The sequence below is a fragment of the Bos indicus genome, chromosome 15, assembly GCF_029378745.1.
Source record: "Bos indicus isolate NIAB-ARS_2022 breed Sahiwal x Tharparkar chromosome 15, NIAB-ARS_B.indTharparkar_mat_pri_1.0, whole genome shotgun sequence".
Classification (NCBI taxonomy): Eukaryota; Metazoa; Chordata; class Mammalia; order Artiodactyla; family Bovidae; genus Bos; species Bos indicus.
Window position 1 is genome coordinate 13,697,301 of NC_091774.1, and position 26,102 is coordinate 13,723,402.

The 26,102-nt window shown below is 38.6% G+C and overlaps 1 protein-coding gene across 1 annotated transcript; it reads left to right on the forward strand.

The window, feature by feature from the left end:
* Window positions 1-24,161: 24,161 nt before the first annotated feature.
* On the forward strand, window positions 24,162-24,542 carry LOC109569558 (histone H2B type 1-L-like). Its single transcript, XM_019975037.2, has one exon. The coding sequence runs from the start codon at window positions 24,162-24,164 to the stop codon at window positions 24,540-24,542; it is 381 nt and encodes a 126-aa protein (XP_019830596.2).
* Window positions 24,543-26,102: the final 1,560 nt, after the last annotated feature.

Consider the following 26,102-nt stretch of genomic DNA (forward strand, 5'->3'; position numbering starts at 1 on the left):
ATTTGCTACAGTGCATAACAATGTTTTATCATTAGATGATACTAAATAAATCTTTGTTTAAAATAACAGGCAATTCAAAACAAAGTTATTCTATTTTACTTCTAAAGAAAGTGAATGCTTATTGATTAATTGATAAACAAGCTGCCTACATAATGATTACCAAACCTATGTACACAACAGAATCACTCAGGATGCTACACTTATTAATCAGAAACCCTGGAAGCAGGGAAGAGTAATCTCTAGTTGAAAATGTTTCCCCTGCAGAATGTGAGAAGTAAGAAGAATTTGAACTTGTTGCTAGATAATTGTAATCATGAAACCTTTGGAGAATAATCATTACTACAGCTCCATTTCAATTAGAAGATTAGCTAAATAAAGCAAATGATACTTCACATGGTAGTAACTATTTTTAAAACAAAAAATATCTATTTTACAGTTATGATTTTCATGTATAAGTGCCCCTTTTTAATATCAACAAAGTTAAGTGAACCCTAATAGTTGAAGTTTCCTTGAATACTAATTGAATTATAGATACCAAGTTATTAATGCAGCACCTTTTAAAAGTTTTGTCTCAATAGTATCTTCATATATTTGAAAATGTGTATGTGAGTTAATGTGAAAGAAAAGCATATCTATTCAATCTGCAGGTCATACTTGGTCCCTTCAGAAATCCTCTGACCACTTTGAATATTCCTTCTTACTCCCTCCCAAGGTATCTAGAAACACCACGCTAAAGACACTCTTCAGGAGGATATGGTCCAAGTTTGAAGGCTGAGTCTTTTTGCAGTTAAAAATTATCAGGATATTAGCTAAAAAGTCATTATATAATAATACCACTTCCCTTCCTATGATATTTAGCTGTTCAGATTTTTTAAACAGAATCTTTTGATTTGTGCTTATCATATCCCTCTCAGATAAGATACTATTTACCTTCATTTTCTAAATGTGGATACTGACATACAGAGAGGTTAAGTGATTTGCTTCAGGCTTTCAGATATAGTTGAGATTTCTAAATCCCCTGACTGGCAGTTCCTTGTTTGATCCGTGAGACAGCACTGCCCCTCCAAGGCAGCTAATGGTATAGAGGGAGGAATGCAAGAATGCTGGAAGCTTGTGTTTGACTGTAGTGCACCTGCTTGGGTATGCCAATGTAGTGGTATAGATTTACTGACAAGATCACATGGGATGCTGTATTTAAGAGCTAACTGCAATATAGAAAAAAAAAAAAAAAAAGAAGATTAAGTCACATTCAAGAGCAAACAGCATTTGGGAGAAGAGCCTAAAGATCAAAATTTTCAGAAGCTTGCTATATGGCTATGGAAAAGAAACTTAAAAGAAAAAATTAAAATGTATTTTAGGGACTGTCAAACTAAGCCACACCTTATAGACTGAATACTGTCCCCCAAAATTCATATGCAAATCCCTAATCCCTATTACTTCAAAATGTGACTACATATTGAGATAGGACCTTTCAAGAGAGGATGAAGTTAAAATAAGGCCATAAAGGTGAGCCCTAACCCAGTCTGCCTGACTGGCACCTTTATAAAAAGAGGAAATGTGGACACAAAGACAGGAGAGATCTACATGTTCAGAGAGACAGCCGTTTGAAGTGGCAGCAGGAGGGAGGTCATCAGCAAGCAACAGAGAGAGGACTCTAGTGCATCCACCCTGAGGACATTTTGATCTTAGACTTCCAGCTTCCAGAATTATGAGACAATAACATCTTTGTTTAAGCCACTCCATCTCCAGTATTTTGTCACCGTAGCCCCAGCAGACTATGACACCATCTGTTTTGTAGATCAATCCAGAAAGGTAAAGGAATGTTCTTAATGCCACATAGTGGGTCCTTGGCCTTTGCTGCACTTCTGGGGTCCTTTCCTAGGCCACCCACCTGTGCCAGGTGCTGTCAGTCTTATGTGTACTCTCTCCAGATTCACCTCTACACAGTGGTTCTAACACTGAAGATGCTGTCTGAGGGCTTTGTCTGTGACTGTAGGCTCACCCTCAGCCTGCATACAGAGCACATAGGGTGCCAAATAGTTAAAGCCCTGGAAAGGCCCTCAGCAAGTGATGGACAAAGATTTGGTAAATATGTACCCCAGCTTCCTCATTACTTGATAGAGATAACTCTATGTCTTTTTTCTATACCATCCCCTAGAATTGTCCACTGGGGATAAGCTTGAACTGCCCACAGCAAGAGCTGGTGATAATGTTACCAAGTCCTAGCTTCCTCTTCTTACTGCACAAGAGGCCAGTGAATCCGAAAGACAAGGTGTTGAGGCAAAGAATAAGACTTTATTCAAAGAGCTGACTGACTGAGGACATGGCAGACTAATGTTTCAAAATAACCCTCTTGTCAGGGTCTGGATGCCAGGTTCTTTTATGGATCACAGATGGAAAGAAGTGAGGAAACAAAGTAAAAAGGTGGTTAATCTTGCAAATATATCCTAGAATGGAAAGCCTCAGACAGGGGGATGTGACCATTTATTTCTTCTTCCTGCAATCTACAGGTAGACAGGCTTATGGATAAAGGCACTTTAATTTAAGGGTCTGGAAGAAGGAGCAGGAGTCTCTGAGGCAGGCCTTTATGTGTGATTATAATAACAAAAGTGGCAAGAAAAGGGTTAAAGCCAAATAAAAAATAATGCACCTCTTTTGGGATTCTTTCCCTCCCTAGTACACTTTTTCAGTTTCCTATCAATAACTCTTAGGGTTATCTCCCAAATAAAATCACCTTCTTTCAAATCCTTGCTTGAGATCTGGTTTTTGAGGAACCAAAACCAAAATACCATCTCCATGTGCCTCTGGCCTAAATCCTTGTTGATAGGCTTGTGATCTGACAGTAGGTGATTCCAAAAGACAAGACCATCTCTGAAGGTTCTGCTGAACCAATGGGATTCTTTAATAGAAATATAATCCTCTTAACTTTGAAATAGTTATAATAGTTAAGTTAGCTTTCAGAATAAACCAATACTGAAATCTCCTTGTCTGACTCTTTCCTCTTGTTCTATAAATAAGCTCATGTTTACCCTTCAAAAATTCATTCTTCCTTGCCTCTGTGCCCTCTTTTAGTTTCAGCCAAAGTCACTGAAACATCTCTGGAAAAAAGATCCAGTAAGCATATTGCCAAATCAGGCAGACACCTCTCAAGTTTTAACTTATATAGAAGACTTAGTGCAGTCTAACTTTTTCACTTTTTCCTTATATTTTAAGATTCATGACATCCTTTCTAACCCCCAAATCAGAAAATTATTCTTTTGCATTTTGCTTGGGCTTTAAGGTTTGATTTTTATATTTAAATCTTATTCTAGGTGGACTTCAATTTTAAATGTTATTGCAGTACAGTTGTTTCACAAAGTGTTGTGTTAGGTTAGTTTCTGCTGTACAGCAAAGTGAAATGGCTAGATGTATACATATATCCTTTCTTTATTGGATTTCCTTCCCATAGAGGTCACCACAGAGCACTGAATAGAGTATCCTGTGCTATACGATGGGTTCTAATTAGATATCAATTTTATACATAGTAGTGTTTCTATATATGCTACAAAGGCTAATAGAGTTTTGACAAGAGAACACACTGGTCATGGCAAACACCCTCTTCCAATAATACAAGAGAAGATTCTACACATGGACATCACCAGATGGTCAATACCAAAATCAGACTGATTATATTCTTTGCAACCAAAGATAGAGAAGCTCTGTAGAGTCAGCAAAAACAAGACCAGGAGCTGACTGTGGTTCAGATCATAAACTCCTTATTGGAAAATTCAGGCTTAAATTGAAGAAGTCAGGGAAAACCACTAGACCATTCAGGTGTGACATAAATCAAATCCCTTACAGTTTACAGTGGAAGTGACAAATGGACTCAAGGAATTAGATCTGATAGACAGAGTGCCTGAAGAACTATGTACAGAGGTTTGTAACATTGTACAGGAGGCAGTGATCACGACCATCCCCAAGAAAAAAGAAATGCAAAATGGATGTCAGAGGAAGCCTTAGAAATAACTGAGAAAAGAAGACAAGCAAAAAACAAAGGAGAAAGGAAAAGATATACCTATTTGAATCCAGAGTTCCAAAGAATAGCAAGGAGAGATAAAAAAAAGCCTTCCTCGGTGATCAGTGCAAAGAAATAGAGGGAAACAACAGAATGGGAAAGACTGGAGATCTCTTCAAGAAAATTAGAGATACCAAGGGAACATTTCATGCAAAGATGGGAACAATAAAGGACAGAAATGGTATGGACCTAACAGAAGCAGATGATATTAAGAAGAGGTGGCAAGAATACACAGAAGAACTGTACAAAAAAGATCTTCACAACCCAGACAATCACAATGGTGTGATGACTCACCTAAAGCCAAACATCCAGGGATGTGAAGTCAACTGGGCCTTAGGAAACATCACTATGAACAAACCTGGAGGTGATGAAATTCCATTTGAGCTATTTCAAATCCTAAAAGATGATGCTGTGAAAGTGCTGCACTCAATGCACCAGCAAATTTGGAAAATTCAGCAGTGGTCACAGGACTGGAAAAGTTCAGTTTTCATTCCAATCCCAGAAAAAGGCAATGTCAAAGAATGTTCATACTACTGTACAATTGTATTCATCTCACACGCTAGCAAAGTAATGCTCAAAATTCTCAAAGCAAGGCTTTAATAGTACATGAACCGTGAACTTCTAGATGTTCAAGCTGGATTTAGAAAAGGCAGAGGAACCAGAGATCAAATTGTCAATATTGATTGGATCATCAAAAAAGCAAGAGAGTTCCAATAAAACATCTCTTTCTGTTTTATTGACTATGCCAAAGCCTTTGACTTTGTGAATCACAACAAACTAAGAAAATTCTGAAAGAGAGGGAGTATCAGACAACCCGACCTGCCTCCTGAGAAATGTGTGTGCAGGTCAAGAAGTGACAGTGAGAATTGGACACGGAACAACAGACTGGTTACAAATCAGGAAAGGAGTACATCAAGGCTGTATATTGTCACCCTGCTTATTTAACTTATGTGCATAGTGCATCATGAGAAATGCTGGACTGGATGAATCACAAGCTGGAATCAAGATTGTTAGGAGAAATATCAATAACCTCAGATATGCATATGACAACACTTTTATGACAGAAAATGAAGGACTAAAGAGCCTCTTGATGAAAGTGAAAGAGGAGAGTGAAAAAGTTGGCTTAAAACTCAACATTCAGAAAACTAAGATCATGGCATCTAGTCCCATCACTTCATGGCAAATAGATGGGGAAACAATGGAAATAGTGAGAGACTTTATTTTTTGGGACCTCAAAATCACTGCAGATGATGACTGCAGCCATGAAATTAAAACATGCTTGCTCCTCAGAAGAAAAGCTATGACCAACCTAGACAGCATATTAAAAAGCAGAGACATTACTTTGCCAAAAATTGTCCATATAATAAAATCTATGGTTTATCCAGTAGTCATGTATGGATGTTAGTGTTGGACTATAAGGAAGACTGAGCACTGAAGAATCGATGTTTTTGAACCGTGGTGTTGGAAAAGACTCTTGAGAGTCACTTGGACTGCAAGGAGATCCAACCAGTCCACTGTAAAGGAAATCAGCTCTGAATATTTATTGGAAGGACTTATGCTGAAGCTGAAACTCCAATACTTTGGTCACCTTATGCAAAGAACTGACTCATTGGAAAAGACCCTGATGTTGGGAAAAATTGAAGGCGGGAGAAGGGGATGACCGAGGATGAGATGGTTGGATGGCATCACCAACTCAATGGACATGGGTTGGGTAAACTCCTGGATTTCATGATGGACAGGGAGGCCTGGCGTGCTATAGTCTATGGGGTTGCAAAGAGTCAGACACGACTGAGTGACTGAACTGACTGATTGACTTACATATGTGACAAAGTTGAATTCATATATATGGTACAACTGTTATTGTTCAGTCAATAAGTTGTGTCTGGTTCTTTGCAACCCAATGGACTGTAGCTTGCCATACTCCTCTGTCCATGGGATTTCACAGGCAAGAATACTGGCGTGTGTTGCTATTTCCTTCTCCAAGGGATATTTCCCTACTCAGGATTGAGCCTACAGCAGAGACATCATTTTGCTGACAAAGTTGTGTATAGTCAAAGCTATGATTTTTCCAGTAGTCATGTGCAGATGTGAGAGCTGGACCATAAAGAAGGCTGAACACTGAAGAATAGGCATTTTTGAATTGTAGTGCTAGAGTATACTGCAAAGAGATCAAAGTAGTCATTTCTAAAGGAAATCAACCGTGAATATGTATTGGATGCTGAATCTGAAGCTCCAATAGTTTGGCCACCTTATGTGAAGAGTTGGCTTATTGGAAAGGACCTTGATGATAGCAAAGATTGAAGGCAAAAGTGGGAAAAGGTGGCTGAGGATAAAATGGTTAGATAGAATCATGGACTCAATGGACACTGATCTGAGGGAACTTCAGGAGATAGAGAAGGACAACTGCCACACTGTAGTCCTTGAGGTCACAAAGAGTCAGACATGACTTAGTAACTGGACAATAACAATCCCATTCATGAGGCCTCCAGTTGCATGATCCAGGTTACTCCTAAAGACCCTTCCTAAAGTTTTCACATGTGGAGTGAGGATTCAACATATGACTTTGGAGTCAAGGGACCTAAATTCACTCAATAACAGCAACTCTCAGATTTAATGTGAAAATTTAAGTACTCTGCACTTTCCTCTAGAGCTGTTTTTCTCTACTTGTCACCAGAGTTCCTAGAATCTACACACTTCTTCTCTGAATATCCAACTATCTCAAGACACTGTTAGTATGAGGGACTTGGAATGGCTGTGTGGAGTGACAGAGTTCTGTGCAGATACAGAAATGTGGGCCAAAGGAGACACCAAGATCCTTACCTCAGGTACAGCACAGCCAATCGACTTTCCCCACTCCTTTCCTAGGCAATATATACAGTTTCTCTTGCTGTTAATTTTGGTTTATTCTTCAAACTTCTTATTAGATATTTGTTGCTTAAGGTAGCCTCATCCTATTTTGAAATATTTTTTTTTTCCTAAATATATGTTATTCATTCACTTATGCTCTAATTCTGTGAAGAATCTAGAACTTTGAGAAGTTAATAAGTATCCCAAACTATCCAATCCTTTAAATGTCAGGTCTTCCACTCTATGACCAACTTCACATAATATTACTACCCAAGATTAGAATGTGTTATATTAGCTCCTCTGGAGAAGGCGATGGCACCCCACTCCAGTAATTTTGCCTGGAAAATCCCATGGATGGAGGAGCCTGGTAGGCTGCAGTCCATGGGATTGCTAAGAGTCGGACATGACTGAGCGACTTTGCTTTCACTTTTCACTTTCATGTGTTGGAGAAGGAAATGGCAACCCACTCCAGTGTTCTTGCCTGGAGAATCCCAGGGATGGAGGAGCCTGGTGGCTGCCGTCTATGGGGTCACACAGAGTCGGACACGACTGAAGTGACTTAGCATAGCATAGCACAGCATATTACCTCCTCAATCCTGTCTGAATCTTTGTGACCCCGTGGATTGTAGTCTGCCAAGCTCCTCTGTCCATGGGATTCTCCAGGCAAGAATACTGGAGGGGGGTGTCATTCCCTTCTTCAGGGGTCTTCCTGACCCAAGGATCAGACTCAAGTCTCGTGCATTGCAGATAGGATCTTTACTGTCTGAGCCAGCAAGGAAGCCCCCAAGATTAGAGATAGGATCTAAATTATGGCTCAGATTTTTTTGTGCCAAATCAGTAACAAGAGGTTCACATGCCCACAAATTATTCAGCACAATTATTAAAGGATTATGTTCACCCAACCTAGTCTGTGCTAATTTCAAAAGGCTCAAAGCATTCGTGGCATGACTTAAAATAAAACAAAAGGATAAATCTCTTTTCTGGTCTCATGAAAGGACATTTTAAATTGTTGATGTGTCACTTTATAAATCTGATGTTAGCAATCAATCCCAAGTCTGTGTATGTTGCAATATGAGAAGATTTTTTTTTTTTAAGTAAAGAGTAATATAATGGAAAACTTAGTATATGTTTTTCCTGGATCATATTCCAGAAATGTTGGGTTTCCCTATTAGAGGAGATTATGAATGAGACTTTTTATTTAAAAGATCTACTTATCATTTCCCCTAATAAGGGGCTTCCCTGGTGGCTCAGACATTAAAGAATATGCCTGCAATGTGGGAGACCCAGGTTCAATCCCTGGGTCCTGAAGATCCCCCGGAGGAGGGAATGGCAACTCACTCCAGTATTCTTGCTTGGAGAATCCTAATATGTAATTTATCATCAAGGAATATTGATATTTCAAAGTAATCTTTAAAGCAGCTTTTCAGCTGCTCTTCCATCACTAAGAATTAAGATCTTTTTATCTTGTATGCAAACCATCAGACTTGAAGTTAGAGAAGAAGCCAAGCACTGCTTTGAGTCCCAAGCACTGTCCAAAGAATCATACAATATGTAAACACATTCCACACATGTGGAAACGTGATCATTTTTAACTAACAACAAAATTGTATCTAAATCATTACTTAATTTATAAAATTGTGACATTATGAGTGGCTCAGATGTTAAAGAATCTGCTTGCAATGCAGGAGAGCCTGGATTCCATTCCTGGGTAAGGAAGATCCCCTGGAGAAGGGAAAGGATACCCACTCCAGTATCCTTGGGTTTCCCTTGTGGTTCAGCTGGTAAAGAACCCACCTGCAATGTGGGAGAATGGGTTCAATCCATGGGTTGGGAAGATCCCCTGGAGAAGGGAAAGGCTACCCACTCCAGTATTCTGGCCTGGAGAATTCCATGGACTGTATAGCCCATGGGATTTTGACTGTATGAATCACAACAAACTGTGGAAAATTCTTCAAGAGATGAGAATACCAGACCACCTGACCTGCCTCCTGAGAAATCTGTATGCAGATCAAGAAGCAACAGTTAAAACTGGACATCGAACAACAGACTGGTTCCAAGATGGGAAAGGAGTATGTCAGGGCTGTATATTGTCACCCGGTTTATTTAACTTATATGCAGAGTACATCATGCGAAATGCTGGACTGGATGAAACACAAGATGGAATCAAGATTGTCGGGAGAAATATCGATAACCTCAGATACACAGCTGACATCACAACCTTTATGGCAGAAATTTAAGAGGAACTAAAGAGCCTCTTGATGAAAGTGAAAGAGGAGAGTGAAAAAGGTGGCTTAAAACTCAACATTCAGAAAACTAAGATCATGGCATCCAGTCCCATCACTTCATGGCAACTGGGTCGGTAAACAATGGAAACAATGAGAGACTTTATTTTCTTGGGCTCCAAAATCACTTCAGATGGTGATTGCAGCCATGAAATTAAAAGACACTTGCTCCTTGGAAGAAAAGCTATGACCAACCTAGATAGCTTATTAAAAAGCACAGACATTACTTCACCAGTAAACATCCATCTAGTCAAAGCTATGGCTTTTCCATAGTCATGTATGGATATGAAAGTTGGACCATAAAGAAAGCTGAGCACTGAAGAATTGATGCTTTTGAACTGTGGTGATAGAGAATACTCTTGAGAGTGCCTTGGACGGCAAGGAGATCCAATCAGTCAATCCTAAAGGAAATCAGTCCTGAATATTCATTGGAAGGATTGATGCTGAAGCTGAAACTCCAATACTTTGGCCAGCTGATGTGAAGAACCGACTCATTGGAAAGACCCTGATGCTGGGAAAGATTGAAGGGAGGAGGAGAAGGGGACAGAAGAGGATGAGATGGTTGGATAGCATCACCAACTGGATGGACATTAGTTTGATCAAGTTCTGGGAGTTGATGATGGACAAGAAAGTCTAGTGTGCTACTATCCATGGGGCTGCAAATAGTCAGACAAGACTGAGTGACCGAACCAAACTGAACTGTTTGAGAAAAAGAGGCCCATAGCAGAAGGAAAGTGCGGTCCCATTTTGATTATATAAAACCACTTTCAAAGAAAAAAATGCAACCATTTCTTGGCATATGATTTTCAAAGAATAAATGAGCCATAGAATTTTAAAATTTTCTTAGAAGACCATTAGTTCTCAAGGATGTATAGGATGAGAATCTTTTTTGCACAAGAATTGTATTCATTATTACAGCTCACCCACTAATCAACCAAAAGGGTGTAGGTTTTGCAATGTCATTAGAGAGAATAATTTTTGTACCAATTTCTGTTATAAATTTCTCAGGCATTTCTGTAAGTGGTAAGAAATGACAGTTGAAAGGAAAATAAAGAGAATTACTGTGTAGTGGTCTAACAGGCTAAGTTTATAAAATTAAAGGCAAGAAATAGTTTAAAATGTACATAGTGTTCTGTTATCTGGCTAATGTACATCATTGGGATTAAGTGGAACAAAAGAGTAAGAATTGTTTGACAGCAGATGCCAGCATTTTCACTTATGACAATACACAAACCACTAACACGTTGCAGATAGTTGGCAGCATTAAGACAGGATCTATGCTTTAAGCTCTTGTCTCTTCCTTGTGGTCACGTGGTGGCCTCCACCCCAATGTGACTCCTACCAAGGTTTTCTGATCAGAATAACCCCTTGGAGGGCACTCCCTTCCTCATGTTCTCTCCTTCTGTCTCAACAGTCTCACCCTTCTCACCCTCAGCAGATACTGATCAAGCACAATCTTTTAAAAAAAAATAATGGTTCAATTGATCTCAAATAGTTGATAGGACGTCTTCTGTGCATCCTTTAAATTATTGTTATGCTGAACTCTTTTTCACTCCTGACCTTTAGCAGCATCACTTCACATTGATTTTTACCATTTCTGATGTAATTGGAGTGAGAGAGTGTGTCCAGCAGGAACAAAAGTCCATCCACCAGAAAAGCTTTTCAGATATCTATTTATGGCTCACCTGTGCAAAGGCAAGATTTGAATCTGATTATAAAGAAATGGGAAAATCCCTGTGCTTTTCCCATTTCTCCAAATAAATAGAAACGCCCCTCAGGGGAAGCCTCCAACAGGCATTATGTGTTCTCACAAACTTTTATCTTTGTTGATCCTAGGCTCAGTCACATCAGAATATTTTACTTTTGGAGACATCGCTCATCAATTCTTTTCAGCATGTATAAAGTGAGCACCTGAGCTGTGCCCCAAGGCAATATTAAACATTCCCTTTCCTACTAAATGATTTTCTGTCAGCTAGTATGTTTGGCACCCTTGGGAATGGCAGAGATTCATTTGTAAAGAAATATGCTGCACAGTCATAATTTTAACCCACCAAATCAATAGCATTCAGATTTTTAAAAAAGATAACCAAGGTGCTATCAATAAGAGGGAAAAAATCTCTATTCTTTACAGCCAGATCATTTCCACAAATCTAATTATTTGACTATTGAAAAATCGCAGCGTTATAATCCCAACTGGATGTGTTAAAACATTAGAATGTAAAGCTTCAGAAAATGTCAATCAGAAAACTTCCAAGAACGATTCATCACCACTTTCACGATGTGACGTTGAACGTAGTTTATCTCTATGCACCAGACGTGAAGAAAACAGATAAGTGGTTCTAAACTGGCTGCAACAATGATCAGATAATATGGTACATTCAGTCCTCTCTGTCATGAATCACAGGGTTTTATACTATCCACTTAATATCCTCCCACGTTTTACAGCCTAATGCAGCAATGTCAAACATTTTAATTCTCCAAAGGACAAATGAATCATAAATGTTACAACCAGACACAGGTCTTGCTGTTTATTGGCATGCTGAGATGGCAGAGATATGACACTTTCATTTAAAACTAGAATTGGATTTCTGACTGATGTAGTTTTTGACACAGAACTCATGCATTTCTGTGCTGTGAGTGAAAAATTGTTTCTGTCACCAGTGGCTGGGACTTGCCACTTGCAGAGGCCTATCTTTAAAGGCAATTTCTTCATTCCCAAAGATTTCTCGGCCAGTTGGGTTCTCAATCTTAGTGCCACCAATTCGGACATGTTATGGTACATTTGGTTTCACTGACAAAGAGTGAGAAAAAAAATCTTTTCCATCTGTCAGTAAAGAAAGTTCTTCTTTCAGTGTCTCTGACTTAGCCATTTAAAGAAGACCCATCAATATTTCTTTTGGAGGTAGGCTTAGTACTGATGAACTCTTTCAGTTTTTGCTTGTCTGAGAAGTTCTGTATCTCTCTTATTCTAAGTGATAATCTTTCTGGGTAGAGTATCCTTTTCAGCACTTTGAATGCATGATGCTATCCCTTCTAGCCTTCAAAGTTTCCACAGAGAAATCAGCTCAAAGCCTTATGGGGATTCTCTTGTATATGACTTTGTTTTTATCTTGCTGCCTTTAGAATTCTCTCTTTATTTTAACATTTGCCATGTTAATTATGATATGCTGAGATTTGTTGTCTCTGCATCTGCATTTACCGTGTGGGAGAAAGAAATGAATCATGCCATTAGAAGACTTTAGGCAGATGCACACATTACAAATTAAACTAAGAGGATTTCTGTGCAGCTATCTCTAGGTGAAGGGTGATAGTAGTCTACCAGATTCATAATTTATAACCTCTATTTGCACTCATATAGCTGTGTTCCCCTCTCAGTGAACTGGGGATAACACCATCATCTATTTCAAAATATATTGCAAGCATTAAATAAGAAAATGTTTAAAAGTGCTCACTTAAAAAAAGAATCCAGCACACTTTGTCATATGAGAAATGGAAGCTGCTATCATTGCTATCAATAAAGGCATTAACCAGCTTGGCTCTCAAGTATCCAATTTCTTATTTCTACAACATCTGTTGTTTGTTTCTCAAAACGTTATTTTAAGAGAATAAGTGCCAGCAAAAAACACATACCGCTAAGACTCTGTTTAGGAATCCAGAAACTTTCATTTCCATTGCAAGTAGAAATGGAAAACTATGGTTTAAGTGCAATTAAGAAAACTTTATATACTTATTAATGTCCAAAGAATCTGCCAAATAATCTGAAGAAATTATTTTATAGATAAAATAAGCTCTAATGAGTTCCTATACTTTGAGAGCAGAGATAGAAGTAGAACTTAAGGCTAGTGTCTCTGACTTCAAACTTACACTTAAGTTAAACTTAGGTGAACTCTTGTAGTCTATGTATGATGATAAGCCATTTGTGAAAAAGATAAAAAGTGAAGCATCCTACATTTCTAATCTTACCAAAAATGTAATTGATGTTTAAAAATAAAGAGAGAAAATGAAAGAGTTTATATGAAAGTAAAGCTACAAATGAATGATTCTTTAGAAGTAACAAAGAAGTTAGAGTTACTGGCAATCCGTCTTTTAGATTTTCTTTTTTTTTTTTTTTTTGCAGCCAGCAGAAATTTTTTTTTTTTAATTTTTATTGGAATACTATTGATTTACAATGTTATGTTAGTTTCAAACACACAGCAAATTGAATTTTTTTTCCAGATTCATTTTTTTGAGTTCTTTTTCAGATTCCTTTCAATACAGGTTATGACAGAATTTTGAGTAGAGCTCCCTGTGCTATGCAGCAGGTACTTATTAGTTATCTTAGTCATTAGTACTTTTTTTATAGATAGTACTGTGTATATGTTAATCCCAAACTCCTAATTTATCACTTCCCCTCATGATTTCCCTTTGATAACCATAAGTTTGATGTTGAGATCTATGAATTTGTTCTAATTTGTAAATAAGTTCTTTTGTATCATTTTATTAGATTTCACATGTAAGTGATATCATATGATATTTACCTTTGTCTGGTTTATTTCACTTAGTGTGATAATCTTAAGGTCCATCCATGTTTCTGCAAATGGCATTATTTTGGTCTGTTTTTATGGCTGAGTAGTATTCCATTGTGGGTGCTTCCCAGGTGACACAGTGGTTAAAGAATCCTCTTGCCAATGCAAGAGACACAATGGATGTGGGTTCAGTTACTGCACTGGGAAGATCCCCTGGAGTAAGAAACAGCACCCAGATCCAGTATTCTTGCCTGAAAAATTCCATGTACAGAGCAACGTGGCAGGCTATAGTGCATGGAGTCACAAAGAATCAGACATGATTGAGTGACTGAGTACCAAGCACCAATTTTTCGTTACATATATGTATCATATCCTCTTTATCCATTCATCATTTGATGGACATTTAGGTTTCTTCCATGTCTTGGCTTTTGTAAATAGTGCTGCAAAGAACATTGTGATGCATGTATCTTTTAAAATTATGGTTTTCTCTGGATATATGCCCAGGAGTGGGACTGCTAGATCATTTGGTAGTTTTTTGTATTGTTTATTTTTTTAATTTGCATTTATTTATTTTTGTCTCTGCTGGGTCTTTATTGCTGCTTGGGCATTTCTCTAGTTGATGAAAGTGAGTGCTACTCTCTAGATGCAGTTCATGGGCTTTTCATTGGCTTCTCATTGTGGTGGCTTCTCTCGTGGAACATGAGCACAAGGGCTTCTGAAACCCAACTTCTGTGGGCTTCTGAAGTTGTGGCATGTGGACTCAGTAGTTGCAGCTGCCAGGCACTTGAGCACAGGCTCAACATTTGTGGCACATGGGCTAGGTCACTCCCCAGTATGTGGAATCTTTCTGGATCAGAGATCAAACCTGTGTCTCCTACAATGACAGGCAGATTCTTTACCCTTGAGCCATTAGAACAGCCCCATATGGTAGTTCTATATTTAGTTTTTTGAGGAATCTTCATAATGTTCTCTATAATGATTGTACCAACTTATATTTCCACCAAGACTGTAAAAGCATTCCTTTTTATCTACACCCTTTCCAGTATTTATTGTTTATAGATTTTTCGTGATGGCCATTTTGACCAGTGTGAGATGACGCCTCATTGTAGCTTGGACTTACACTTTTCTAGTAATTAGTGATGTTGAGCATTCCATTTCCTCATAATTCAGTCTTGGAAAGTTTTGTGTTTCTAGGGATATATCCACTTTTTTTAGGTTGTCCAATTTATTGGAAGATAATTGTTCTTAATAGGTTCTTATTACCTGTGTATCTTTGTGGTCTCAGTTGTCATTTCTCTTTGCTTCTAATTTTATTTATTTGAGTTCTCTCTTTTTTGCATGAGTCTTGTCAAATAAATGTTTATCTTTTCAGAGAACCAGCTCTTAGTTCATTGATCTTTTCCATTGTTTTCACTAGCCTCTATTTCATTTATTCTTACTCTGATTTATAATGTTTCTTTCCACTTGTTAATTTTGCACTTCTTTTTCTTTTCTTTAGACACTCTGGGAATAAAGTTAAAATGTTTATTTTGGAGTTTTCTTATTTCCTAAGGTAAGCTTGTATTGCTATAAATTTACTTCTTAGAAATGCTTTTACTGCTTCCCGCAGATTTTCATATGTCATAGTTCTATTTTCCGGAGAAGGCAATGGCACCCCACTCCAGTATTCTTGCCTGGAAAATCCCATGGATGGAGGAGCCTGGGAGGCTGCGGTCCATGGGGTCGCTAGAGTTGGACACGACTGAGCAACTTCACTTTCACTTTTCACTTTCATGCATTGGAGAAGGAAATGGCAACCCACTCCAGTGTTCTTGCCTGGAGGATCCCAGGGACGGGAAGCCTGGTGGGCTGCCGTCTATGGGGTTGCACAGAGTCAGACACGACTGAGGCGACTTAGCAGCAGCAGCAGTTTTATTTTCATTTATCTATAGGCAATTTTTAATTTCTCCTTTGATATCTTTCATGTTCCATTGGTTTTCAATAGCATGTTGATTCATCTCTACATTTTTGTAGGTTTGGCCTTTTTTTTTTTTTTTTTTTTTTTGGTGACTGTTAGTTTTATATCATGATCAGAGAAGATGGTTGATGTAATTTAGTATTCTTGAGTTTATTGAGACTAGTTTTGTGACCTAAAATGTAACCTTTCCTGGAGAATAACTTGTGTACATTTGAGAAGAATAAAATTGAGGCAATAATCAAACAACAAGCCATGGACCAAAAAGCTTCACTGGTGAATGCTACAAAACATTCAAAGAAGATTTAATACCTGTTCTTTCAAACTCTTCCAAATATTTAACAGTACGAAAACATTTCAAATACTTTTTTAAAGCCAGAATTACCCTGACACAAGAGTAGATATGTACTCCACTCACACACATAAAGACTAATTTGTGGGCCAATATCCTTAATAAATCTAAAAATACTCAAAAAATAGTACCAAATGAATCAAAAAACAGATTAAAAAGAATATACAGAATGTTCAAGTGAGATTTATTCCAGGGATACAGGATGGTTCAATATCAGCAATCAATCAGTGTGATATACCACAGTAACAACATGAAGTATAAAAGTTGTATAATCATCTCAATAGATGAAGAAATAACATTTTAAAAATTCACATATGCTTATGATAAAAACTCTCAATAAAGTGAATATAAAGGCAATGCCCCTCAACATAATGAAGGCCACACTGACAAACACAAAGATAATATCATACTCATTGGTGAAAAGCTGAAAGCTTTTCCATCAAGATAAGGAAGAAAACAAGGATTCCCACTCACCCCACTTTTATTCATCATAGGATTGGAGGTCTTAATCAGAAAATCATACAAGAAAAATAAATAAATGTCATCCAAATCAGAAAGGAAAAAGGAAAAGTGTCACTATTTGCATAGGACATGATACTATATATAGAAAACTCTAAAGATCTTCATGACCCAGATAATCACGATGGTGTGGTCACTCACCTAGAGCCAGACATCCTGGAATGTGAAGTCAAGTGGGCCTTAGAAAGCATCACTACGAACAAAGCTAGTGGAGGTGATGGAATTCCAGTTGAGCTATTTCAAATCCTGAAAGATGATGCTGTGAAAGTGCTGTACTCAATATGCCAGCAAATTTGGAAAACTCAGCAGTGGCCACAGGACTGGAAAAAGTCAGTTTTCATTCCAATCCCAAAGAAAGGCAATGCCAAAGAATGCTCAAACTACTCCACAATTGCATTCATCTCACACACTAGTAAAGTCATGCTCAAAATTCTCCAAGCCAGGCTTCAGCAATATGTGAACCGTGAACTTCCTGATGTTCAAGATGGTTTTAGAAAAGGCAGAGGAACCAGAGATCAAATTGCCAACATCCACTGGATCATGGAAAAAGCAAGAGACTTCCAGAAAAACATCTATTTATGTTTTATTGACTATGCCAAAGCCTTTGACTGTGTGGATCACAATAAACTGTGGAAAATTCTGAAAGAGATGGGAATACCAGGCCACCTGATCTGCTTCTTGAGAAATTTGTATGCAGGTCAGGAAGCAACAGTTAGAACTGTACATGGAACAACAGACTGGTTCCAAATAGGAAAAGGAGTACGTCAAGGCTGTATATTGTCACCCTGCTTATTTAACTTATATGCAGAGTACATCATGAGAAACGCTGGACTGGAAGAAGCCCAAGCTGGAATCAAGATTGCCAGGAGAAATATCAGTAACCTCAGATATGCAGATGACACCACCCTTATGGCAGAAAGTGAAGAGGAACTAAAAAGCCTCTTGATGAAAGTGAAAGTGGAGAGTGAAAAAGTTGGCTTAAAGCTCAACATTCAGAAAACGAAGATCATGGCATCCGGTCCTATCACTTCATGGGAAATAGATGGGGAAACAGTGTAAACAGTGTCAGGCTTTATTTTTTTGGGCTCCAAAATCACTGCAGATGGTAACTGCAGCCATGAAATTAAAAGACGCTTACTGCTTGGAAGGAAAGTTATGACCAACCTAGATAGCATATGGAAAAGCAGAGACATTACTTTGCCAACAAAGGTTCATCTAGTCAAAGCTATGGTTTTTCCAGTGATCATGTATGGATGTGAGAGTTGGACTGTGAAGAAGGCTGAGCACCAAAGAATTAATGCTTTTGAACTGTGCTGTTGGAGAATACTCTTGAGAGTCCCTTGGACTGCAAGGAGATCCAATCAGTCCATTCTGAAGGAGATCAGCCCTGGGATTTCTTTGGAAGGAATGATGCTAAAGCTGAAACTCCAGTACTTTGGCCACCTCATGCAAAGAGTTGACTCATTGGAAAAGACTCTGATGCTGGGAGGGCTTTGGGGCAGGAGGAGAAGGGGACAACAGAGGATGAGATGGCTGGATGGCATCGCTGACAGATGGATGTGAGTCTGGGTGAACTCCGGGGGTTGGTGATGGACAGGGAGGCCTAGCGTGCTGCGATTCATGGGGTCGCAAAGAGTCGGACAAGACTGAGCAACTGAACTGAACTGAACTGAAAGGTGCCACCAAAAAAAATTTAGAAGTTAAAAAATGAATTCAGTAGAGACAAAAGATACATAATAAATACACAAAAATTTGTGGCATTTCTATATACAAATAACAAACTATGTGAAAGAAAAACCAAGAAAATAATCCCATTTATAATTGCATCAAAAAGAATAAAAGACCTAGGCATAAATCTAACCAATGGACTAAATATTCTATACAGTGAAAGCCTAAGATACTTATGAAAGAAACTGCTGAAGACAAAAATAAATGGAAATGTATCCCATGTTCATAGATTGGAAGAATTAATATTCTTAAAATGTCTGTACTACCCAAAGAAATCTACAGATTCAATGCAATTTTATTAAATTTCCAATGGCTTACATCCCACAAATAGAAAACATAATTCTAAAATTTGTATGGAAAAGCAATAGACTTTGAATAGCCAAAAAATCTTGCGAATAAAGAACAAAGATAGAGGTATAATGTTCCCTGATTTCAAAGTATTCTGCAAAGCTATAGTAATCAAAACAGTATGGTACTGGCACAAAAACAGACAATAAGATTAACAAAACAGAATAGAGAACCCAGAAATAAACCTATGCATATACAGATCACTAATTTCTGACAAAGGAGACAAGAACATACAACGGGGAACTGAGAGTCTCTTCAATAAATGGTGTTGAAAAAACTGGACCACCACACAAAAAAGAATGAAACTAGACCATTATTTTACACAATATTCAAAAAGTAACTCAAAATTAATTAAATACTTAAATGTAAGACTTGAAGTCCTAAAATTCCTGGGGAAAACATAGGAAGTAGCCTCAGAGGCAACATCTTAGCATCACTTTTATGGGGGAGGGAAGGGAAGAAAATCAAAAGCAAGGGAAACAAAAGTATAAATAAACAAATGGAACTGCATCAAATAAAAATGCTTTTACACAACAAATGGAATCCTTACCAAAATGAAGAGATAGTCTACTAAATGGGAAAAGATATGTGCAAATCATATATACAATAATGGGTTATTATGTGAAATATATAAAGAACTCATACAATTCAACATTAAAAAACAACCAGTAAAAAAATGGGCAAAGGAACTGAACAAACATTTTTCCAAAGAAGATATACATATAGCCAACAGGCACATGAAAAGATACACAGTATCACTAACTATTAGAGAAATGCAAATCAAAACTACAGTGAAATATCAACCCATCCCTGTCAGAATGGTTATTATCAAAAAAGACAAGAAATAGCAAATGGTGGAAAGGATGTGAAGAAAAGGGAACCCTGGTACACTGCTGGTGAGACTGCAAGTTGGAATAATCACTATGAAAATCAGTATGAAGATTCTTTAGAAATTTAGGAATAGAATTACTATTTGACCCATATAATCCACTTCTGTGTATTATCCAAAGAATGCTAAGATACTTATTTCAAAGGTACATGCACTTCTGTGTTCATTGCAGTTTAATAATATTCAAAATATGGGAAAAACCTAGGGGCCCATTGAAGGAAGGATGAATGGATAAAGGAGATGTGGCATATATACACGGTGTAATATCACTCAGTCATAAAAAAGGAAGCAAATCCAGCCTTTGACAACAACACAGATGGCCTTGAAGGTATTATGTAAAGTGAAATAATTCTGAGGGAGAAGGACAAATATAAAATGCTATGTGATTACACTAATATGTAGAATATTAAAAAAAGAAAAAAAGATGAAACAATGAAATAAAAGCAAACTCATAGATACAGAGGTAATATTAGTAGTAACCAGGAGGGAAGTAGATTGAGGGATAGGCAGACAAATGAAGAGGTCAACAATATGGTAACAAGACTTGTGGTGGTGATCACTTTGTATTGTATATGGATGTTGAATTATAATGCTGTAAACCTAAAACTTATATAATAATAATTTTAAAAAGAAGTCAGAGCTACCAAGATGTTGTGAACTATTGATTTCATCATTTATCATTCACTTATATGTATGGTAGCTCAATGGTAAACAACGTACCTGCCAATGCAGGAAACATAACAGATGTCGATCCCCAGGTCAGGAAGATCCCTGGAAGAAGGAAATGGTAACCCACTCTAGTCTTCTTGCCTGGGAAATCCCATGGACAGAAGATCCTAGCAGGTTGCAGCCCATGGGGTCGCAAAGAATTGGATATGACTGAGTGACTGAGCACACATATGTCTGGGAGCTGAGCACTGATAGGCTACAGGCTCCATGCTAGCATTATAGGGGAAAGATAAAGGGAGAGATAACATGCTTGCACACCAGTAGCCTATATTCTTTCATAGGATCAGATCAGATCAGATCAGTCGCTCAGTCGTGTCCGACTCCTTGCGACCCCATGAATCACAGCATGCCAAGCCTCCCTGTCCATCACCAACCCCCTGTCCATCACCAACCACCCAGACTCACATCCATCAAGTCAGCAATGCCATCCAGCCATCTCATCCTCTGTTGTCCCCTTCTCCTCCTGCCCTCAATCCCTCCCAGCATCAGAGTCTTTTCCAATGAGTCAACTCTTCCCATGAGGTGGCCAAAGTACTGAAGTTTCAGCTTTAGCATCATTCCTTCCAAAGAAATCCCAGGGCTGATCTCCTTCAGAATGGACTGGTTGGATCTCCTTGCAGTCCAAGGGACTCTCAGGAGTTTTCTCCAACACCACAGTTCAAAAGCATCAATCCTTCGGCACTCAGCCTTCTTCACAGTCCAACTCTCACATCCATACATGACCACAGGAAAAACCATAGCCTTGACTAGACGAACCTTTGTTGGCAAAGTAATGTCTCTGCTTTTGAATATGCTATCTAGGTTGGTCATAACTTTCCTTCCAAGCAGTAAGCGTCTTTTAATTTCATGGCTGCAGTCACCATCTGTAGTGATTTTGGAGCTCAGAAAAATAAAGTCTCACACTGTTTCCACTGTTTCCCAACCTATTTCCCATGAAGTGGGGGGACCGGATGCCATGATCTTCGTTTTCTGAATGTTGAGCTTTAAGCCAACTTTTTCACTCTCCACTTTCACTTTCATCATGAATAGGATAGAAATACTTAAACAGCTACCACAAAAGATAAAGCTGGGAGTTAAGCTGTAGTATTGGAGAAATGTGGACTCTGGGGAAGCTTCATAAAGAAGATAGAGTTTGGAAGATGAATGAGAGTTACTAGAAAAACTGAGTGGGAAAGACTGAAACATGGGTGGTTAGGCTCCAAATATATGCAAGAAAATAGTATGCCAAGAATAATGAGTGATTACCTATAATGAGGTTACCTATACAGTGTTCAGTATGAAAGAAAAGAGAGGGTATTAGAAAAGGCAGAAAGAGGTGAAGTTGGAGGGAAAAAATGATTTGTTTTGTTTTATTTTTTTATTTCTTTAAAACAAATAAAATCAGGTTATAATTGCTCTACGATGTTGTGTTAAGTTTCTGCTGTAAAATAATATGAATATGCTGCTGCTGCTAAGTCACTTCAGTCGTGTCTGACTCTGTGTGACCTCATGGACGGCAGCCCATCAGGCTTCCCCGTCCCTGGAATTCTCCAGGCAAGAACACTGGAGTGGGTTGTCATTTCCTTCTCCAATGCATGAAAGTGAAAAGTGAAAGTCAAGTCGCTTGTGTCCAACTCTTAGCGACCCCATGGACTGCAGCCTACCAGGCTTCTCCATTCGTGGGATTTTCCAGGTAAGAGTACTGGACTGGGGTGCCATTGCCTATATGTTATACATATACCCTTTCCCTCCCACCCCACCACCTCACCCCTCTAGGTCATCACAGAGCAGTGAGCTGAGCTCCCTGTGCTATGTAGCAGGTTTCTACCAGCTATCTATTTCACACATGGTAGCATATATATCAGAGAAGGCAATGGCAACCCACTCCAGTACTCTTGCCTGGAAAATCCCATGGGCAGAGGAGCCTGGTAGGCTGTAGTCCATGGGGTCACGAAGAGTTGGACAAGACTGAGCGATTTCACTTTCACTTTTCACTTTCATGCATTGGAGAAGGAAATGGCAACCCACTCCAGTACTCTTGCCTGGAGAATCCCAGGGACAGGGGAACCTGGTGGGCTGCCAGAGTCGGACACGACTGAAGCGACTTAGCAGCAGCAGCATACATATGTCAATGCTACTCTGTTTTCTCCCACCCTCCCCTTCCCCTTATGTCCTCAAGTCTGTTATCTAAGTCTGCATCTCTACTCCTGCTCTGCAGTTAGGTTCATCAGTACCATTTTTCTGAATTTCATATATATGTGTTAATATATAATGTTTGTTTTATCTTTGCAACTTACCTCACTCTGTAAAACAGAAAAGAAGGATGTAGATCACAGCACACCTTAACATATGCATAAGGAAAGAAAAATGACAATAGCTGGAAGAAATTGAAAATTATCAAACAATATCACTCTCATTATGTGGTTCAGTTCAATTCAGTTCAGTTCAGTTCAGTTCAGTCGCTCAGTTGTGTCCAACTCTTTGCAACCCCATGGACTGCAGCACGCTAGGCCTCCCTGTCCATCACCAATTCCTGGAGTCCACTAAACCCATGTCCATTAAGTGAGTAATGCCATCCAAATATCTCATCCCGTCATCCCCTTCTCCTCCTGCCTTCAAAGTTTCTCCATGTCAGGGTCTTTTCCAATGAGTCTGTTCTTTGCATCAGGTGGCCAGAGTATTGGAGTTTCAGCTTCAGCATCATTCCTTCCAATGAATATTCAGGACTGATTTCCTTTAGGATGGATTGGTTGGATCTCCTTGCAGTCCAAGGGACTCTCAAGAGTCTTCTCCAACACCACAGTTCAAAAGCATCAGTTCTTCAGGTCTCAGCTTTCTTCACAGTCCAACTCTCACTTCCATACATGACTACTGGAAAAACCAAAGCTTTGACTAGGCTGAACTTTGTCGGTAAAGTAATTCTCTGCTTTTTAATATGCTGTCTAGGTTGGTCATAACTTTTCTTCCAAGGAGCAAGTGTCTTTTAATTTCATGGCTGCAGTCATCAGCTACAGTGATTTGGGAGTCCCACCAAAATAAAATCTGTCACTGTTTCCATTGTTTCCCCATCTATTTGCCATAAAGTTGATGGGACCAGATGCCATGATCTTAGTTTTCTGAATGTTGAGTTTTAAGCAAGCTTTTTCACTCTCCTCTTTCATCAAAAGGCTCTATAGTTCTCTGCTTTCTGTGGTAAGGGTGGTGTCATCTGCATATCTGAGGTTATTGATATTTCTCCCAGAAATCTTGATTCCAGCTCGTGATTCATCCAGCCCAGCATTTCTCATGATGTACTCTGCATATAAGTTAAATAAGCAGGGTGACAATATACAGCCTTGATGTACTCCTTTCCCAATCTGGAACCAGTCCTTTTTTTCATGTCCAGTTCTGACTGTTGCTTTTTGACCTGCATACAGGTCTCTCAGGAGGCAGGTAAGGTGGTCTGGTATTTCCATCTCTTTAAGGATTTACCAGTTTGTTGTGATCTACACAGTCAAAGGCTTTATTGGTATAGTCAATAAAGCAGAAGTAGATGTTTTTCTGGAACTCTTGCTTTTTTTATGATCCATCAGATTTTGGCAATTTGATCTCTGGTTCCTCTGTCTTTTCTAAATCCAGCTTGAACATCTGGAAGTTAAGCATGACTTTGCTAGTGTGTGAGATGACTGCAATTATATGGAAGTTTGAAGATTTTTTGGCATTGCCTTTCTTTGAGATTGGGATGAAATGTGGCTCAGCTTCATTAAAATCTTGGTGATAAAGCTCTTCACATAAAAATTTCTATGATACGTCAGCTTAGAATAAGACATAATTATTTGTCCAATATTTAGATAAAAATGATGTGTGGTAATGAATAAAAACTGAGTTTGAGAGTAAAGTTTGCTAAACTAAATATTATCTAGGTTTCTGTCAAACACAGACTTGGGTATAGGCACATCTCTTAAACACCCCATATTGGGTGTTGTCATTATAGACATGCCTGAACTGGCTAAGTCTGCTCCTGCCCCTAAAAAGGGCTCTAAAAAATCTGTGACCAAGGCCCAGAAGAAGGACGTCAAGAAGTGCAAGCACAGCCGCAAGGAGAGCTACTCCGTGTACGTGTACAAGGTGCTGAAGCAAGTCCATCCAGACACCAGCATCTCATCCAAGGCCATTGGAATCATGAACTCCTTCATCAATGACATTTTCGAGCACATCACTGGCGAGGCATTGCGCCTGGCGCATTACAACAAGCGCTCAACTATCACATCCAGGGAGATCCAGACCGCCGTGCGCTTGCTTCTACCTGGGGAGCTGGTCAAGCACACCGCGTCCAAGGGCACTAAGGCTGTCACCAAGTATACCAGCTCCAAGTAAATATAATATGCCTAGCCACTGTTAATGAAGAAGGCAATGGCACCCCACTCCAGTACTCTTGCCTGGAAAATCCCATGGACGGAGGAGCCTGGTAGGCTGCAGTCCATGGGGTCGCTAAGAGTCAGAAATGACTTCACTTTCACTTTCACTTATACACACAATCAACCTTATAGCCAGATTTATCAGCTAAACTAAGCAGCACATTATGAAAAACCACTGATTTTAAAAGAAATAAGGTAAAACTCAATTTCTTATTAACAGTGCAGAAAATGAATATTTTTAGAGAGAAAAATTAAAATTTTATCTCAAGGATACAATATTAGAGAAAACTTCTGCTGTTACAAATTTAAATTACCTTTTCTAATTTCTATTTTCAGCTCTGATATATAAAGAGTTTGGAAATCATCATATGCATCCTTAAAAGCAACATAAAGGTAGGAAAACTGAAAATTAATGACTATCTGGATCTATTGGATAACTGAGGTCACAGGATCAAAAAGCACACAATCAGAAAACAACACCCAAAACTTAGAGAGACAAGTACATACAGAAATATACAGCAATAGAAATAGGTTTACTTGTAATAGAAACCTCTAGATACATAAAATAATAGGAATATGTATATGATAATTTTGATAAATTCCATAAAGTTGAGTGTGGACAAGCATAAGAGTGAAATTTTTCATGAGTTGTAGTCTTGGGCACAACCCCCACTTTTTTGGGCATTAGCACTAGGAAACTACCAGGATCTCATGGTAAAGATCCAAGAAATCTTGGATTCTCCTGGGCCATGGCTGCAGATGAAAATCTATGGAAATATATAACAAGAGCTTTCAGGTGTACACCCATGGTGGATTCATGTTGATGTATGGCAAAACCAATATAATATTATAAAGTAATTAACCTCCAATTAAAATAAATAAATGTATACTTAAAAAAGAAAATAAAAACATGCTCTCCACAGGAAATATCTTGCTAGAATATAATTTTTAAAATTCTATTCTAGTTGGGGGAGGGAAATTCTTTCTTTCTGGAGATCTCTCCAACCTTATTGTCCTCTTGTTGTAGCCACGCATTCCAGGAAACAAACTCACTCAGAAGGACAGTGTAGATAGTGGAGTGCAGTTTATTACACCGGTGGGCCCAAGGCAGAGTCTCCTCTTAGCCCAGGACCCTGACCAGCATTTATGAAAATCTTTTATACCCCATGTGTACATGTCTGAACCCACCACTCCAAATTCCTTGAGACTTACATAAACCAAGGAAAATACAATCCCAATAACCCCATCATTCACGTGCTATGTGCTCATGTGCTCAGTCAAACAATTAGCCAATAATCAATAAACCCGAGGTTACACTCCGATAGATACAGAAAAATTTATGGCCTGTCTGGAGAAAGGGGTGTATGTTTTCTCTTAGACAATGAGTAACTTAGATATGATCGTCAAGGTTCCCCTGACTGGAGGGGGTCTTATCCTTCTGTTGTTTCCATAAGCACTAAACACAGAGTTCAGAGTCCATTGGAAAGGTGGCTGAGCATGATCAGCGTGAACAGGCCTA